General features: G+C 46.8%; 2 protein-coding genes across 2 annotated transcripts in view; one reads left to right on the forward strand and one right to left on the reverse strand.

Moving 5' to 3' along the window:
• Positions 1–436: 436 nt before the first annotated feature.
• Positions 437–13620, reverse strand: LOC8051486 (riboflavin kinase). The gene is made up of 4 exons (XM_002433741.5): positions 13237–13620; positions 6231–6382; positions 4951–5053; positions 437–2025 (listed from the first exon to the last, which is right to left on the reverse strand). The coding sequence occupies exons 1-4, from the start codon at positions 13352–13354 to the stop codon at positions 1883–1885; spliced, it is 516 nt and encodes a 171-aa protein (XP_002433786.1). The 5' UTR covers positions 13355–13620; the 3' UTR covers positions 437–1882.
• Positions 13621–13799: 179 nt separating this feature from the next.
• The window catches only part of LOC8051487 (serine beta-lactamase-like protein LACTB, mitochondrial), a 32458-nt gene continuing 27272 nt past the window's right edge, over positions 13800–18985 (forward strand). The window contains exons 1-3 of the mRNA XM_029993430.4: positions 13800–14736; positions 14796–14862; positions 17980–18170. Of these exons, the coding sequence (XP_029849290.2) occupies positions 14398–14736; positions 14796–14862; positions 17980–18170 (597 nt within the window). The 5' untranslated portion in view covers positions 13800–14397. The remainder of the gene's footprint in view (positions 14737–14795; positions 14863–17979; positions 18171–18985) is intronic.

Genomic DNA, 18985 nt, shown 5'->3' on the forward strand with positions numbered 1-18985 from the left:
CAATTCAAAGACGCACTAGAGGTGTACTACTGGAACACAGGTTTTTTTTAATTAGAGCTTAGTCCACACTACTTAGTACTATCTATGGTGCTGCTTATGTATGAGGGGTGATCAACAAGTTTTGCCTCCTAGGCTGTAACTTTTTTATTCGATGATGGAATTGAAGTATGTTACATTCAAATGAAAGTTTGGAATCTCTTTCCCAGGAGCAGTGGGAGCTGCATGCTTGTCGGACCAATCACCTACCTCCCTTTCATCACAGGACTTGGTCCTGCGCATGGGTAGGGGCGGGAGCATGATCACATGGCGAAAGAGACGAAAGTCTGGTCCAATGAGCACGCAGCTTCCACCTTGTTGTTGGCCGAGGTGTGAATGGAGCATATATGTGGTCAAGCTCTTGGGCATTCCAAAGTCCGTCGAGGTTCAGAGACAGACAGAGAATGCCACAATTTGCTTTATTTTGCAATCCAATTAAAAACCCGTGCAATCCAATTAAAAACGTAACTGGTATGGTATGTGACTGGATCAGATCTCGGTATCTCCTAAATGCAAATTCATAAAAACAGTACGTACAACGAGACTTCACAGACCAAAGGAACAAATGCGCAATAAATGCCAGAAAATAAAAAGACATGCTCCACAACCAGAAGGTGATAAAAACGATACAGGTGCTTTGTGTAACACTAGATATACGAATCACTGGGCCCATATTAATGAAATGACATCCCTCCATGACGCACTAGCAATTCATCTGCAGGTCCTACTTTGCAGCCTCCTAGAAAGATTTTGTAATGCTCTTCTGTCATTGTCTGGAGTTGACGAAACTGCTGCAACTCCTCAAACAGTGGCCAAAGCATGGTGCACAGCCTCATGGCAGACAAGTCGAGACATGCAGATGCATTGGGAATAAACACTCGTACAACAAAATGTTGGTGCAGCAGAACCCCTCTATTATAAGTAAAGTCAATTCATAAAGCAAATTTTACATCAGTAATTTATGTGCCTGAGCCAGTATTAAATGCTCACCACTTTATTTTACTATGGTGATAAAAAGAACCAATACGGCAGCAAATTTGTTTTCTATTCATACCTTCGCTATTTGAGTGATCTTATTTTCTTAGAGTACCTGAAGCACCTGTACGAGTGTTACAAACTCACCAAAACCATTTCTTTTTTTTTTTACAGGAAAGCAAAGTTGTGGGAAACTTGCCACACTAATACAGGCATTTGAGGTGCAAAATGGAAAGGCCTTTATCTTAAACTGACACTACTATAGTGCACAGGCAGAAAACTACTACCATATCACAGCTGCCTTTCAAACACACGGCTCTGACGGACCACACAATCTTCAAAGCACCTGGCTGACTGAGGCACACTTCGATTTGGAGGAAATCTCAGTCCTAAAGTTTCTTCACGCCTGTTACGAGTAGCACGAACAAATGCCGACTATAGTCTACTTCATTTTACCGCGAGTGCAAACAGCAGGCAAGCTTGAAGTATGCAGCCTGCCTTTGTGGCTTTGCACATACTTGCGGTCAAACAAAGTACAGGACATTGCGACCTGACTCAGTGCGACACCAGGTGCCACTAAAACACTGTGGACGTGTCCCAGTGGAAAGCGACGGTGCAGTTTTCCTAACCAGCACAGTCTTCCTCCACAGTTTTCATACGTATGGACAGGGCAGAACTGCTACATTGAGACATATCTTAACGGCGGGCTGCTAGGAAACCTAAACTGTCCCAGTCAGCCGGGAAGGCATTTGGACCACTTCCTAAACATTGGAGGAATGCTTCCAAAGTGGTGAAGTGTGAGGGTGTGGAAAAATAACTTAAGTGACTGAATCTGCTTTGTGTAAAATTGCCTCCTCTATGCAGCCTAATGTCATACTGCACGGATTACGGCGTCAGCCTCGTCGACCGGCTTGGCGGTGAAGAAGTCGTTGGTCTTGTAGCGCAGCATCTCTTCCCTGTCAAGGTTTTGGTCTGCATCCCGGATGTCGGTTTCAATGGCGGTCACAAGTTCCTCTGTTTGCGACAAACATGCAAGAAAAAAAGAAAACAAAAAGCTTAGCATCACCAGCACAAATGGGTTCTGTCATAACCAGACCTTCTGCTAACTGCTGTCTTCTTTTTACAGCGGAGCTGTTAAGGGCTAGGTTCCTCAGGATCGTGTCCGGTATGTCGACACAAACCTACCTGGACAGCTACCGCCATCTATGACGGCGGCAAGCACACAACCAGTCTGGTTGCCACCGCCGCTCGTAGATGGCGCCAACCTTTCCAGCTATCATAGAAGAATGGATAGTTGGGCGTGTTGGTGGGAATTCATTGTAGGTAACAGCGCGAAAAACAGACGACGGCAAAGAAGAAGGACACGTAACGAGCGCAGCGCTCGTCACGAGTGTTACTCCGTCCTCGTCTGTTTTGCGCTCCGTTTCCTACGCTCTTATCAGTTTCGGTTTGGACTTAGGATGGGTCGGCCGCGCGCCCTTTCGGGGGAAGACGACTGGCTGCGGTAGAGCGGCGACGTACGCAGCAGCGCGAATGGGTTCGCAACCGCCGCAAAACCGCTGTCGCCCCGACTTCCGCTGCGTCGAGCGCTTCAGATTCCCTTGCCAAAGAAGAGCACATCGCTTGCCTGGAAAGCCTCCGCCGAGAACAGAACCAGCGATGTAAAGGGCGCTGGCGGGCCAATGCCACGGACGTTTTCATGCCACGGAGGCCAAGCGCAAGCGCGAGGCCCGGCGACGACTGCACTTTATGTTGGGTGAACAGTTCCCGGGCGCGACTGCGATCTTCCGGAGGAAGTTTGTGGATTACCCGTTTGGCGTCACGTGTGCCATGTGCGACCGACTCTGGGTCACCAGAGACATATCTACGATCGGCGGCGTGTCGGACAAGAAGAAGCGGGAAACTGGCGCGTGCGTGTTGTGGCAGTGTACCAAGTACAGCTCCGCTGGTCTTACTTCTTCACAAGAGTGCAAAAGCTGAACTTTTTTTTTTTGTTGTTTTTTGTTTATATGGTGGTGCTCACTTTTCGTGCTTCTTTTCAGACGTTGCAAGTTATATCCCAGTCTTGCCAGTTTTGATGTGAACCGGAATTGTGATGGTCTGCATTTGTGCACTCGCCACCACACGAATGCAAGCATACCAGCCCAAGTTGTCAGTAATGCAGCACTGGTCACATTATCTCTCAACAGCAAAGACAAGGAATGCCATTTCTTTGGCAGACTAACAAATCTCCGCTGTCTAGACATTCATACCAAATGTATGAATAAATAGATTTTGCCAAGAAAGTCGTAAACATGAAAAAAAAAAATTAAAAACAACCGTTTGAACCTTCATGTTGCGACGTTCACACAATGAATCTTTACTGGTGCCCTCCATTCCTTCGACCATAAAAGTAGAGTTTATTTAACTGAGAGACTGCCCAGGTGGCGGTTGTTGATTACGGGTTTTATGAAGCAAAGACTGCCCAGGTGGTAACAATGGGACTACATCTACCTGCAAAAAAGAGAGGCTTCCTTTACAACCCCCATTGATTGCAAAGCTAACAAATGGAATAGCTCCACCATTACCCATCTGTGTGGCCTTCTGGCGCAGTTTATGCGGCGGAAAGCAGACAAGTCACATATGCTTTTTGAGCTACACAAAGGTAATAACACCTGTGCCTTTTCTGTTGACAGGCCTTTTCCCAGGAAGCAAGATACGTCTGCCAGTATGGTTTGTTTCAACATGTGTTTTCCACTGGTAGTGAATCCTCCCTTTTTTTGGGAAAAACGTTAAAGCCCCCAAACACACGATTGACTAAAAGGGACATTGTGCGACGGTCGCCATAACAACTGCCACGGATGCCATGACGTGGACCTATGCTGTGCCGCCATATCGCAGCATCCACGACGGTTGCTATAGAAGCCACTGTGTACGTTTTCGTCGCTCATGTGCTTGAGGCATAACATAAAAATAGCTCGCCCAGATGACTTTTGAAAACCACTAAAAAAAGCCTGGTACTATCGGCTCAAACTTATGAATGCCACAACACTAAAAACAGTGCTGGTATTCTAACCTCAAGATATGTGCATTGCTCCTTAAAGCAACGTTTTGAGACATCATCAGCACCACTATATTAGCTCTTGCAGCATTGCAGCATAAATGTGAAACTATTTGAATACAAACTGACTTCCCAGCATATAAACATCGGCAGGACAAATTTGACCTATTTGATGTCACCTCTTCAGTTCATTTGCGGACAACACGAAGGATCTCAAATACTGAAAGACCCATTGAACTTGTGCTTTTCTCCTTGGCACACAAAACCTACAGTGAGATCAGAATAGAGAAATGTCTTGGAACAGAAGTGCATCTGTGTTTCTCTCCATTGCCCTGCTTATACCAAGTAAATTTACCTTCACTAGGCACATATGCATTTTCAGCTGGAAATCAAAGCTTTTAAACAATTATAATGGATTTTCTCATCTTTTATGTAAGAGCTAGAGTATGAGAACAAAACTGTACACCTGTATTAGTGGACATCAAACTTAGACAACCATAATACTAATTTTGACACGGTGTCAACAATTCCAAATAGAAATTACCATTTAATTTCAAAATTAGTCATAGAAGCTTGGAATCTTGCCAATTAACCTAATTTTGCCACAAACAACAGACTATTTCAAGTGGCTGGCAGCTACGCAATGCTCTTCGCAGGTTTTTTTTTTTTTATTCAAACGTCGCATTTCAAGTATCCAGAAGTAGAAAATGGAAGCGCATATTAAGGCTTATCGGCAACTGCTGTGTCTTGGGGTGTCTCCGGAAGACATCTTTACGCTTTATTCGCTTGTCAAAGCCTATAATGTTGTCGAAAAGTAGTTTTCGGAGTACACAAAGAACATTTCCTACGGGGTGGACCAGTTTTTTTCGGCGCCGAATGAGTAAGAACCAAGAGCTCACCAACAGAGTTGAAGTTCTTCTCTGGACGGAGGTAGCCTAGCACGACAATCCGCAGCATGGCCCCGTAGAAATCCTCAGGGAACCGGGCCATGATGTGTGTCTCCTGAGGAGAGGAAATGACGGTTTACTACGGCAAAGTGGTTCATTAGACCAGTTGGTTAACCCTTAATTTTGGAAAAAGCTCCAATATAAGACAGGGAAACCGAGACAAGCTACACAAGGTGCCTCGTATCACATAACTTGCCTCTGTCCCCATCTTTTTTCAGCACTCTTACAAATTTCAAGGCTGACTACAGTCTGCTTAGCTAAGCGAGAGAACACAGGAAAGCTAGAAAATAATGAAACTACTGCTTCGTTATTTGTTTTTTTAGTCTATTTCCTACGGTCGCACTATTGGCAGTTTAAATAGGCGTATATTAACTAAATGTCCGTCATTTTATTGAGGAATTGTAAATTCTAACGTTTGCCTACTTATACTGAAGGTGGTCGAATTCTGATTATATGCAACTAGAATCTTATCAGCTAAGACATTTGAGCTGATTTTCATCCATATCACCGATACTTTTGTATCAGGATGCCAGGATGCCACACAGACAGTTGGGTGGGGCAGACATACGATCAAATGACCCCATGTAAGAATGACACCTCAATCAAGAGGAGCTTGTGCATGAGACAACAGACTCTGGGCAGTCCAATTATATATGTGGTGATGAAAGCACACTGCAACGAAAATCAACACTCGTGAAACGACAAGATCCGTAGACATCTCATGAAAAGACAAGAGCACCAGTAGAGATTCAATAGTTATACGCAGCCGCCCAATTCCATTCTGGCGTGTGTGGTCGACAGTAATGGATTTCAAAGTCAAGGTCAAATTGGACATTTCAGTGATTCATACAGCGTAAGGTCCGTCTGCCAGGATGAGGCGACACTGGTTTACACTGTAGATAAGCAAATTTGGCCAGTGCAGTACGACTGCTAACCTGGGGTCTTTAACGTGCTCATGCAGTAATGATACATGACCGCACGCCGGTACGATGCTCATCCAGATCAAGACGGGCAGGGGTGGGGCTCGAACCCAGGATCCCTGGGTTCTGCAGCGCAAGCTTTTGCTCCACGCGCGTCGAGCTGGGTGTGCGCATTAGCCCACTCAGCCACCGATCCCCCCAGTAATGGATTTGCAACCAAAAGATTGTGTGAGAGGGGCATAGCCTAGCTTGATGCTCTGGCAGCAAAGCATCTTTGGAATGGGCACACCTCCCAAGATGACCCGTGCTCACCACAGACTTCTTCTCGTTCTTGTAGTAAGGGTTCCAGCCAACACTCATGACCATTTTGTTGACCGGCCCATCGTTGATGGCCGCCCAACCGTAGTACACTCCGCAGTCTAGCTCTTCGGGCAATTTGGAGACCAGGTCGTGCGAGAAGTTGGCTGCGAAGGGCACCAAATATATCGTAAAATATCTCCCTGCAGGCACACGTCAAATTCAACAACGTCAAATTCAACAACCCCGTGCGACTTCTTTTTGTTTCCAAACTTGAAAAAGTTATTCGCCGGGAAGAAATTTGAGTCGAATGAGGAGGTCATCGCCGCCACGGAAGAATACTTTGCAGACCTCGAGAAAACCATTTTTTAGATGGGTTAAAAAAGTTGGAGCATCGCTGGGTCAAGTGTATCATACTAAAAGGAGACTACATTGAAAAATAAATCGCCGCTTTTCTAAAACTTTTTGTTTTTCTTTTGTAGGCTAAGTACTTATCGGACCACCCTCGTAGACCTGCGTTTATTTGTGTATCATGCCGCTTCCTCGGTACAACTGTTTTAAAGATAGAGGTCGGCCTACAGTCAAGACCAATGACTTGTAATCGTGCTCGGCATAATTTCCAATATAGCTGAGCTAACCCAGGCGTTTCCCCATGTCATCCGCTGCTCCTAGCACTCCGGTGCAAAGCGGTGAAGCTCGACTTGCGCGTGCTGGTGCGAGGCGGTGAAGGTCGAAACGAGCGGTGAAAGTGCCACAGTGCACTGCGGATGTAGCCACGGCACATGGCAGACACTATAAACGAGAGATCTCGTCGGAAGTAAACTACCCTGGTTCAGTATTACCTCAGCAGCTGCCATCCCACTATTTTGCAAAATTTTCTCGCGACCTTTAGCTCGTGACATTGCCGATGTTGTTTAGAAATTCAGGCGATGATGGGGCCGGTGCGGTTAACGATTAATCTCTATACTTTATGTAATTTTAAGTCAAAGTGTGGCCGACGCTACGAGTCAATGGGAACAATCAAACGGCGTCAAAAGCACCATATCGTGGCATTTGTCGCCCTTCTGTGTGTGCTCCTTTGTCGACTAAAGCTAAATCGGTTAAGCGCAGCGACTGTTCCGTGGCTTGTGCTTTTACTTCGACCGTGCTCTAGCCTAAGATAAAAGAAAGTGAGAAGAGACGCTGTGAAATACAAGTTTGTACCATTTTCCTTTTCCTCTATTTAAGTCCAGATGTAGCCGATGCTAGTAGCTAATAGGACCAATCAAGCACTGTCAAAAACACCTGCCCCCTGCCCCTCCCCCTCCCTCCCTCCCCCCCCTCCCCCCTCCTCCTCCTCCTCCTCCTCCTCCTCCTCCTCCTCCTCCTCCTCCTCCTCCTCCTCCTCCTCCTCCCCCCCCCCCCCCCCCCCCACATACACGCCGCTTCGCAGCGTCCAGCCAGAGCACTGCTGTCCCCGATTGCACCGCCGGAAAGGGAGTCCCATACCATTTAAAGGGGTCATGAAACGCTTTTCCAACTTTTTCCTGTTTAGCTTTCCTCCTCAACTCATAAATCGCGCATTCCACCAAACAGTTAAAGAAGACGAAAAGGGGGAGTCCCCTCTTGCTCGCACTCTCGTTTGTGTAATCCCGGACACATCCATTCTCCCCCTAGAAGACAAAAGTTGCTTTCCCCACCCCGTTCATTCCGAAGCTGACAGTGCTGTTGAAGCTACGTGCTCATTGGGCCAGCCACACTTGCCACGTGAGCGTGGCAAATGTGGCTGCAGATAATGAAGTCAGGTGATGAAAGGGAGGCGGCTGATTGGTCCGGCAAGCGCGTAGCTTCCACCACAATGTCAGCTTAGGGGTGAAGGGAAAAAGTGAGGTCCGGTTGCGTGTGACGTCAGTTTGGACCCGATGACACGCTTTTGGGACCGCGGATGTATCACAGTGAAAAGGCAGAGAGGTTGCGAAGGGGAGGAGGTACGAAATAGTCCGCTCTGTTTTCAAATTTTTGCACTGAAAGTCAGGCTCTTGACTTTCTACCTTTTTTCTTTTGGTCCAGTGAACGATGTGCTATTAGTAAAATTCCAATCTAAAATGATTTATCCAAACCCAAAAATCGTTTCATGGGCCCTTTAAGTTCAACAAAATTTCGTCAGCAACATTTTTTTTTCCTTTTTCTTTTCAGTGCTAATTGCAAAAAGAAATGTCGTAAATATTGCCAAGTGCTCAACAAACATAAATATTCTAGAGAGGAAAAAAAAAAAAAAAAAAAAAAAAAAGGAAGCCCACATTGGGGATTGAGCCCACTGATCTCTATGTCTATTTGCTGGATCGCGTTTGACCAGCTCCTCCTATGGACCGGAATGCGGTCACTGGCGGCCATCTTTAGGTAGAGTTATATCATCTCTAGCCATCATAGTAATATGGCGGACAGCGCAATGGCGGCAGGCTGCCATAAAAATAGCCGTAGATCTAGTACACTGTACCGTGGGTGACATTTCGTGCTTGATTGAAGTTGTTCGACGAAGCAGATTCTTGAAACCCGGCGTGAACGGTAGCCTCATCTTTGAGGACCCGGGAAAAGTTCTACGAAAGCGCAGCACCGGGGAAAGCAGCGCAGCTCGCATCAAAAGCAGACTCCGTACCGTCGTCTGCTTTCGATGCTTCTTTCGATGCGACTTTCGATACGTGCTGTGCTGCTTTTCTCCCGGTGCTGCGATTTCGTGAAACTTTTACCAGGTCCTCAAAAACCGGACTACTGTTCACGCCGGGTTTCAGAAACATGTTTCGTAAAATAATTTTAATCAAGCACGCAATATCACCCACGCTATTTTGACCGCAGCCTGCCAACCCACCTGCCAAAACGCTATCTGCCATGGATGGATGATAGCGGCTGCAGCAGCTTACATTGGCTAGAGGTGATATAACTCTACCTAAAGATGGCCGCCAGTGACCGCATTCGCGGAGCGGGCAAACGCGATCCAGCAATTGTCATAGAGATCAGTGATTGAGCCCGATCAAACCAGAGACCGCTGCTTACGAAGCAGACACCTTACCACTAAGCTGCGCCACCACTTCGGTAACTCCGTAACCATTCGTTTTATACGAGTTTCGCGTAGTGCGACTTCCGGTCGAGGTGCACGACGTAGGGCCTATAGGTTTACACTTTTTAATAACGCTTGAAGTACACCTAAGCAGTTCTTACAAGTTGTGAATGCGAAAGCATGCACGCCGCTCTTCACTCCCTTCTTTCATCTGCAGCGTACGGCGCGCTGACCTTGGGCGTGATATGGTGGAGCCGCTGCCTCCCGGACGCCCCGGCCCCGCGCGATCGGGCGAGCGGTTGTTGAAACTGACGTGCAGCGGCCGATGGGAGCCTCGTCGACGCGCAGCGGCCAATGGGAGCCTCGCCGACGCGCGCCAGCCAATGGGACTGAGGCCGAAAATTCATCAGCTTTACTTCGCTCCTTTGGGATGGGGGAAACTAGGTGCCGTCTCTAGACTTTTCACGTGGTTTCATACCTGGGAGCGGGCTACACTTGGGAGAAAGGATTTAAGGTGCCGTTTTCGCGCTTCAAACTGACGATATTAGCTCGCTCCATGAGACAGTTTATGCTTTTGCATTAAAATATGCGAGACGAGACGGCGGTAAAACCATGCAAAACCGGATGGACGATTGATGCAGGGTACTTTTTGTAGGGTGGCCGCTTGTGCCATGCAACACGCGCATGCTCAATTACGGTACTCAGTTTAGTTTCGGTTTCAAAAAACGACCGAAATTGTTTTTTTTTTTTTTTTGGCGCCCGCTTGGCGCAGATTACCCATATTTTGGCAAAATGTAACAGGGTTAGACACTTCGCACCGTTTGGCGCAGCGATCACATCACTGCTTTGGGATAATTGAACTTGACTTAAATTACTTCCCGAAATCCACTTTTTTTTTTTGTCATGAATTGGGAGAACATTTCAGTCAAAACTGCTATAGTTATGTATGTTACAGCGATAGTTTCTAGATTTTCAGACATAAAAGTGACCACAATCCAACTATGAACCTTGATAACCCCACTAACCAGCCACGTAGACTGTCTCAAGCAAAACTTCAACTGCTACCAAGTTTTTCTCTCCTTTTTACCAAAAACGCCGACTGATCAAGAGAATAAAAAAAAACAAAAAAACATTAGTATTATGACAACAATATTGTGCCGTAGACACGCATCCCCAGAGGTACACAGCCCTACACTAAATGTACACTTTCTGTGCCAGCATACCCTAGTGCAAGAAAACCGACGCACCTACATTCTTGGGCAACATAAACACAAGCCGAGAAAACCTCACCCTACCCCAACCCTTTTTAGGGCCCTGTCAATGTAACCACCGACTTTTGCCACACCGAAATAAGAAATTTGTGAAGTTAAAATGGTGGCAGAGAAGAACTGTGGTCCCGTTCACACTTGCGACAGTCGCTGGAGCGACCAGCGACTATACTCCGTTTCACCTTCAGTCCGGGCGCAGCGGACGCTAGGAGTAATCCCAGCCAATCCAGCGTGGAGAGTATGTCATGTGACCTTGAGCTCCCTGTGTCCCTCTGCCCAACCGGCAGGTCACGCGATTTTCTCCCGGCGCTGGATCGGCTGGGATGGCCCGTGGCGTCCACTGCGCTCAGACTGAAGGCGGAACGGAGTATAGCGACTGGTTTTTGGTCGCGGAGCGACCAAAACAGGTCGGTAGCGACCGATTTTGGGCAGTCGCTCCCTGACCGATTTCTCAAGTCGCAAAACCGAGTCGCTGGACGGCGGAGCCAATCAGTCTCGTCGAAAGTGATGTGTGCGTTTGTTTACATTCGGCACTGCTTCCCGCGGGAAAAAGCGACGCGCGCACGGCGGCGGTCACTGGCATGGAGTTCTCTGCCGAAGCTCTTATTAATGCTGTCAAAGACTATTTGTTCCTTAACAATAAGCGGCACCCGAACCACAAGGATCGGGGCAAAAAGCTGCAGGCCTGGAACGAGATCGGCGACATTTTCGGCATGGCAGGTACGTACAGTATCACGGTCGAGGGAGCGCACATATAGCCGTTGTTTTACGTTCCGAAGCACCATTACGTTTTCTTGTTTTTTCCTGCCGGCACCTTTGATCATAAATCCTTTCAGCCGGTTCGAAAGGTGTTGATTACTATCCGTTAAGTTGGCAGCGAGCCTGGCGACTCGTCGGTCGCTCGATCAGGTGTGAACACTGGTGGTCGCCAGTCGCTTGTCGCTCCAGCGACTGTCCCAAGTCGCAAGTGTGAACCGGAGTAGAAGCTCTTTTTCCAGCATTTGCTTAGCTGAAGTGGGAAGAGGTGGGATGAGCTTCCACTTTACTCTTAACCTTTCACCAATTATAGTTAATGGACAAATAAAAAAGTATCCGATTTTGTGTTGGAAGAACCTTGGATACCCGAAGCTATTCAATGTGGGGCAATTATGAGCAAGCAGGGACACTCGCATTGCCCGTTCCTGGGGAATGCGAACTGTCAAATGGAACCCACTCTCCCAACAACTAACAGCCAACTTATTAACATTAACCACCTAAGCTCGGGTTAGGCGGATCTCGCACCATGTTGACCGGTCTGGCACATTGCAGTCCGGGCCAGCCATGACCGAGGGGCATTCACATAGTGGCCGCTCCATGTATTTGTTCAATGTTACTATTGAACTCAGTCAGGGCATTTTACGCCTACTGCTATATGAGCCCTTGGTTAAACTGACGTACCCCGGAATCTTCCGAGCAGAGATAAATAAAATAAAACAAGTCCCAAACATAACTGCGAGTTTATTAGAGAGAATTTACACATCTAAAACTTCTGCGGTCATTCTCAAGTGTTTATTGACCTGCCATATCGGTTGACCTTCGATCTGATAGTAAGTAGTCGGGAAAATTTATCCCGCCGTTTTAAAGAAACTAATGGTTTCACTCATGCCTCGTTCCTAAGACATACAAGTTCCTCGCCTTTGCTAGAAGTCAACACACAAGCTCTTTAGCCTAGCCTGTTAAGGAAGTCGAGAGGGAACCTGCACACTATGATCGGAACCACAGATTGGTGTTCAGATTCCGGCTGGTGGGTGTTTCAAGTGTCCTTTGTACGCATGGTCTTTTCCCTCGTGTGAGGAAGACAAAGGGCGCGAAAAAGTGAAAACGAAAAGAGAAGGAAGATGTTTTGCTGAAACCTGTACCGGCCGCTGTCAGTTATTGCGTCTCGATTTTGAGGTGATATGTTGAGCACAAGCAGGCTCGAAACTACGAGTACATATATCGGCCAAATTAAGAGCACATCTTTACACAATCAGCTTCGTTGATTGGCTCTCTTCATTCTTCCGTTCTCGCAAAGACGGAGACACCTTCCTTCCCGTCCCCATTCCGGCAAACCTTGAAACCAACACCTTGAGAACCGTATGCGCAGCCGCGCGGCTGTTTTTCTAAACGACCAGATCGTTGTTTTCTTCGTTTTTTGTGCCCTGTGCTCGCGTAATGCGCAACACCGGCACTACTCCATTCGATTTGAGTGTGCTAGGTTTGTCAGGTTTTATCTCGAAACGCAAGAGGTACACGACCAGTCGATTTACTGTACGCACCGTTTTGCCCCCTATCAGATGCGCTTCTCTAAAGATAAAATGGAAACGGAGCTGACTTTAGTTCATAAAGTTCAGTGTCCGGCATAACAAGGAAAAGAAATGGAACTCCCCGAACGTAACCTCCGCTGGTGTGACGCAGAAGAGCTTGCGTAATGTATGTTCGGGACGTCATATTCATCGACGCGCGTGCAATGTTCAAATAGTTTAGGCGGCCCTCACAGCGTGTCTCCAACAACAACCACCCGAAAAGGTCGTTCCGGACCGCCGTTGGCAAGGTGGCAACGGGGTGGCATTGGCGCGGCGCCCCCATTTCACATACTTCTCGGTTCACTTGGCAAGCTACTTGGCTACTGCACTAAACGCAGCGACGGGAATACAGCCTTATACTTCAGATGAAGTAAGCGAGTGAGAGTGCCACTTACCTGTGGGGATTCCTAGCTGCTTGCTCCCTCGGCCGAATCCCTTGACGACGGTCCCTCGGATGAAGAGAGGTAAGCATTTCATACACTTCGACGACAGTATGGAGGGAAATACTGGCATCACAACGCTGACGAAATGACCTCGCGCGTTTGCTATGAGTTCCGCTGTTCAGTAATTTCCGTGAACGTCGCACTTGCTCTTTGTTTACGAGCCCACCGTACCGACTGACTGACCACGGCGACGACGGCTCCAAGACCGGCTAGCGTGCGTTGCCGGCGTTGCTCCTCCTCCGCAGAGCTCCTCCGCTTGCCCTCCGTTGCAACTTGTGACTGGCCTGGTCCGGCTCTTGGCTCGTCTGCGGCTTCGCGCTTCGCCATACGCAAACTTCGCCATCGTCTCTTCTACGCGGATTGACTTGGATTGAATCAGAGCCAACCTCGATCGAAACCATTGAAACAGAAACCACAAGTATGTATGATCTCTATGGCAGTATGCTGAGCAGCATGAGCGCATCACCACAAAGATGATAAAAGTAATGTTAATAATAAATTTTATTTGACATCTTGCTTAAAAGTGCACTTTCCAGTTCGAGCTTCAGCTCCTGTTTCATCAGTTAGTTTTGCGCAGAACAAATATGGGCAGCATACGAGGCTACGCTCTCCGCACTGTAAAAAAAGATGGAGCAGTAAGTTAGTTTAATCTGTTTAATGAGAAATGCCATAAATAAGCTACTCTCAGTGTAAATATTTCGTAAAAGTTTCACCCAAGACTCACAGAGTCGCCCTCGACAGCGCATGCTTTCGAGCCAAATGGGTAGTCATAAAACGCTGGATAATCCTCCGATTTGTATTCAAAGTCGTCTTGTTTCTTTTTCTCGACAGCATCGTTGACGCAAGCCATAATTAATATCACCAAGATCAAAATGGCCAGTACTGCAAAATATGAAGAAAACGATACAGATAATAGCCTACGGATCGAATCCAATCCATTCCAAATGCTGTTTTGAACTTGCTCAACTTGCTGCAGTGGTGGCAGTGGTTGTGGGACTCACATGGTTGGACTGTTGGACGTCCTTTTTACTCTTTGTGTGTAGTCGTATACATTGTACACCTATGTTACTCTGACACTCGTACTATTTTGGTTTTAGTCCGATACAAGCACAAATGGCACTCGTAGTCAGCTCTTCGCGTCTCGCTTTTGTTACTCGTGTTTGTGGTCCGAGTGCAGTTTTTCAGCGCTTGCTGCACGCTAGGAAAGGCCAAGATCGCAAGTCGCTAAATGCCAAGGCTATTGCTCTTGGCCTGGGCAGTCTTTCCGTAGGAATAGGTGCCCATCTCTTGTGGACTCGAAAAAAGGAGCAAGCCCTTTGTGCCGAATCCACCAGCACCCTTGCGGCCCCGGTTGTCATACCACTGCCTGCACGTAGATCAGCTGATGCATCGAAACAACAACTGTTCCAAGATGCGATAACGTACTCTCGCGATCTGCTCGCGAGAAAAAAGGTATTTTGTTTTTAATTTTCTTTCAAGTTCTCCTACTCTAACTCGGTTTTGGGTCCCAGGACGAGCTCGGTGTCCCTGGTGTTGTGGTGGCCGTGAGCGTTGACGGCGAAACACTGTGGGCTGAAGGTAAGCGAAATTTTAAAGCATCGTACGTCTAAGGGAGACGAAACAATTTTAACAAACAGCTAGCGTGTAAGCGTGGCGGTAAACGCGCTGTACGATACCGCGAAAGTCGTTGAACCGGATGCATGAGGCTAGATATGTGGTGCGCCACCGCTGCAGGCAGCAGCGGGCAGCATACGCATCTGTCACGTCAGTGACATAGAGAGAAAGAGAAGGAGTTTTGAAAGGAAGAGATAGTCCTGTAGACTCACTTAGATGGGAGTCGTGCTAACTATCTTTGGGGGAGAGGGGATGGGGGTGAAAGATCAGTAGAAAGAAGTGAGATTAGATAGAGGTCTGGAAGCAGTCTCAGGGGTGTGGGTGGAAGGGGCCCGCGGAGGGCCGAAGACAGGGTTCATGGGCAGGCACGGTGACAGGGGTCCAGCGTGGGGAGCACAGCGTGCAGTTACTGTGCTTGTTCTTGGTCAGTGGTCTCCAAGGAGGATAGATGGGTAGGAGAGGGCATGACGTCAGCCGCATAGCCTCCACAAACCATGCTCCCTTGACACCTCGCCTCTTTCTCATTTTCCTCCTTACTTTCCTCACGTATCAGGCCAACGTGACCAAATCACGTGACCGTAGCTAGTCTTCGTCTAGCCTTCGATCTGATAAAACCTACCGGATGGAGCTTGCGCAAGCCTGCAAGAAATCCTTCTACAATCAACCATCCATCTCACACGTGACATGTCACGCGCACCAATTGCCAGAGAGATCTATGGCCACGTTGGCCATAACATCGTTTAAACTCTTTATGACTAGGCTTTACCAATATTGCAACGTGGGAGAGAGGGGAGGAGTTTGGAAAGGAAGAGATAGTCCTGTCCCCCTCCTAGTACCTATAACCTCCTTGGTGGTCTCCAAACATTTTGGCCAAAGTTCCGGATTGAGGACCTGTCGAAGTCTCAAGGGCCGGATAATAGATAAGACAATATTAATAAGAAAATGCTAAATAAATAAGTATTTAAATATGAAAATTAAAACTACAGGATAAATTTAAAAAAGAAGTTAGGTGAATCAATAATTTCAATATGCATACTTTGTTTCTACATGTAGTATGTCGGAATTTGAGATGTTGTTGTCCTGTCCCTTTATTTCCACTGTCTCCAGTTCTAACTATGTGCAACCTAAACCAGCTCGTCTGTCTATTAAAGGGGCCCTGCAACAACTTTTGGACTGGTTTTTAATCTGCACCGAACCTGAGTGCACTGAACCTACTAACTTAATAAAACTTTTCTTTTCTCAAATTTCGCATTATTTTAAAAGTTATAGGCAAATCAAAATTACAAAAGCAAGCAAAAAATAAACCTCCTTTATGACGTCCTTGGTTGTGGCTTGAGTGGCCGTGAACTAGAGGCGTAATGAGCCTAGCGAGCGCTCATGGCTGCTGTGTCGACGGCAGCCATGAGCGTGTTGACGGCTTGAGAGGGCGCCACTCAAGCATGTGCTGGATAGGCTGTATGAAGCGGGCGGCCAGGGCGGTTCGCCTTGCATTTGCTGCACGATTAAACACTAATTGGCCATGACACTTCATTGGCCACAAACGACAGCAAACACGGGGTAAAGATCAGTTCAGAATGGAAGCCATTTCGCACTGCCATACCGCCAAGTAGCCAGACCACAAGCCAAACCTGCTAGCCGAAGGCCTTCGGAATGCTTGGAACCGGTCGGATCCTCGAGCCTTTATATGACCGCAGCGCCGCCGCCTACATCCGGGACCTTTCTACGCTCGCCGCTCGTCGGTGCCTGATCCCGCTACCCCTTTCTAGTACGCGCCCCCTTTTCCACCGCTTGGTGGCGGGTATGTCGATGGGTTATTTCTTGTTTCTGTACTTTATGAACTGCATTTGTGTCTTTTCTAATCTAAAATACTGAACAAAAACTACTTCAATAAATATTTGAAATGGTTTGCGCCACTTATATTTTGTATTTCGACTAAAAAGAAGCTTTTAACGGCTCTGACCAGTAGTAAGGCCAGGGCCAAAGACTTCGCATAGCGCGCGCTTTCGGCACCGCGGGTCGCCCCCGTAGGTAGAGGAGGTTTCCGCATCGTCTGGTTAAAATATGATGCACTGATATTTAGTTACTTTCTCTGTGCCCGCTGGCTTGCCCGAACTCCAAGAGACGTGGAAACTGCAAAAAAGGTAGACGCTTAAATGTAATTGCAGGGCCCCTTTAAGTCTAGAATATAGTCACAGCTAGAGTACTTCCAGTTTTTGTTGACAAGGTGGGTACAAGTTTCTTCAGTTAGTTTTGAGTTCAAGAAAAGGCTTTACTGTCAGTTCCAATCTCAGAAATCCAGATATTGTTTTGAGCCTTTGTGGGGGCATTTGCAAAGCTCGCAGGCCGTCCTAAATGAACTCGTGTCTGACAACTCCTAACCTGCTCTAAAAAAAAAAATGCAGGCTTGTTTTTTTTGTTTTTAAAATTTATTTGGACAGTTTCATCTGGTATCAGTGAATGCTATCTCTCAGAACAACTCCCCATTGTGATGGACACACTTGTGGTGGCCATTGAGCACTTTCAGTGTAGAGACACTATCAAACTGAAATGGGTCGTGGAAACATCAGTTTATGTTAGGTTGCTTATTTTCAGACAAGACTCATACTCTATACTACTAGTACACTATTTTCATGCAGGGCACATTGTCCTAGAGGTTGGGTTAAACTAGATTCTTTACTGAAAATTAAGATTTTTAACTCTTCCCAGCTTCAACAAATGGCGATTAACAAATGCAATAAGGAACAAAGACAGAAACACAACAGACTTGTTGGACTCGTCAAACTTGATTTCCAGAATTTTAAATCAACACTCTCTTCTGATTTTTTGTTTGTACACACAGTGCCTTTTAAAGCAGAGGTATCTTCGGCGATGCTGATCTAATTCTGGTCCAGGCAAATCTTTTAAGCTACAAATTATTTAAAAAGTCTATGAACCCCATGTGCAGACCATCATATTAACCTCATATCATAACAATTGCTCCCATATATGCGTGAGAATTAATTTTCACACTCCTGAGTTGTCAACTAGATATGCGTAACTCTCCGACAACTAACTTATGTGCCATCTGCAAATGTTTTTCAGGACTGGGATATGCAGACATGGAAAACAGGGTCCCCTGTGGGAGGCACACCGTGATGCGCATCGGCAGCATCAGCAAGCCCATCACAATGATGGCACTGGCCAAGCTCATGGAAGAGGGGAAGGTTGATTTGGACAAACCAATTCAGGAATATGTGCCAAGCTTCCCGCAGAAGACGTACAACGGAAAGCCGGTGAGTGCTTTGCTGCAGTGACAATTCGTGGCCAAAGTCGGCTGAAGCGCGATGGACTCAGAGGCGTCGGTGTACAGGCATGCTTTTGCAAGTTGCAACCCTGCAGCACCTTTTGAACACATCAGGGTGACTTTTGTAACACACTGGCCAGATTGCCACTGTACGATGGAGAAGTGGTGAGACGAAACACTGAGGGAGATGCGCACTGCATGAATGCTCCTATAGCAACAGTGATGTGACTGCTGAACCATTTGGGCCAAAGTGCATACCCTTCTACATCTTGCTACATATCGTCAAAATGTGATAAATTTGTGCCAAAATTGTGCCGAAAAGGTAATTTCAGTTTATTAATGCAGAAAATAATATACTGAGGCCTCACCACTCGGACAGATCATTACAATAGGATTGTCCAAATTTCCGGTTCTCTAGAATATCATCTTAAATAATGCAGTTCTCGATTTGATCACTGTATAGAACACTAGCAGTGCTCAGAAGTTGCACAATATTTCTCATGTTCGTGGTCTGTACTAGTGGGTTAAGTTAGCTTTGCTGAGTGCAAAGACAAACTAAATTGGTACCCGACAATCTCAGATTGAAACATTTCTATAGCCTTTTTCACGACCAAACTATAATCCAGAAGGTGAAATACTTTATTATTCCACATTATCCAAGTCAAAATCACCCGTTCATACTCTCTCACACTGTCACTCATAATTTTTTGTTCCTACTGCAAGAGGCGAGAACCTGTTGCCATATCCTCACTATTTTCTGTATTATATTCACCATGTTAATTCTTCAACTCTTTATGTACGGCC

The sequence above is a fragment of the Ixodes scapularis genome, unplaced genomic scaffold (genome assembly GCF_016920785.2).
Source record: "Ixodes scapularis isolate PalLabHiFi unplaced genomic scaffold, ASM1692078v2 PGA_scaffold0__279_contigs__length_252992795, whole genome shotgun sequence".
NCBI lineage: Eukaryota > Metazoa > Arthropoda > Arachnida > Ixodida > Ixodidae > Ixodes > Ixodes scapularis.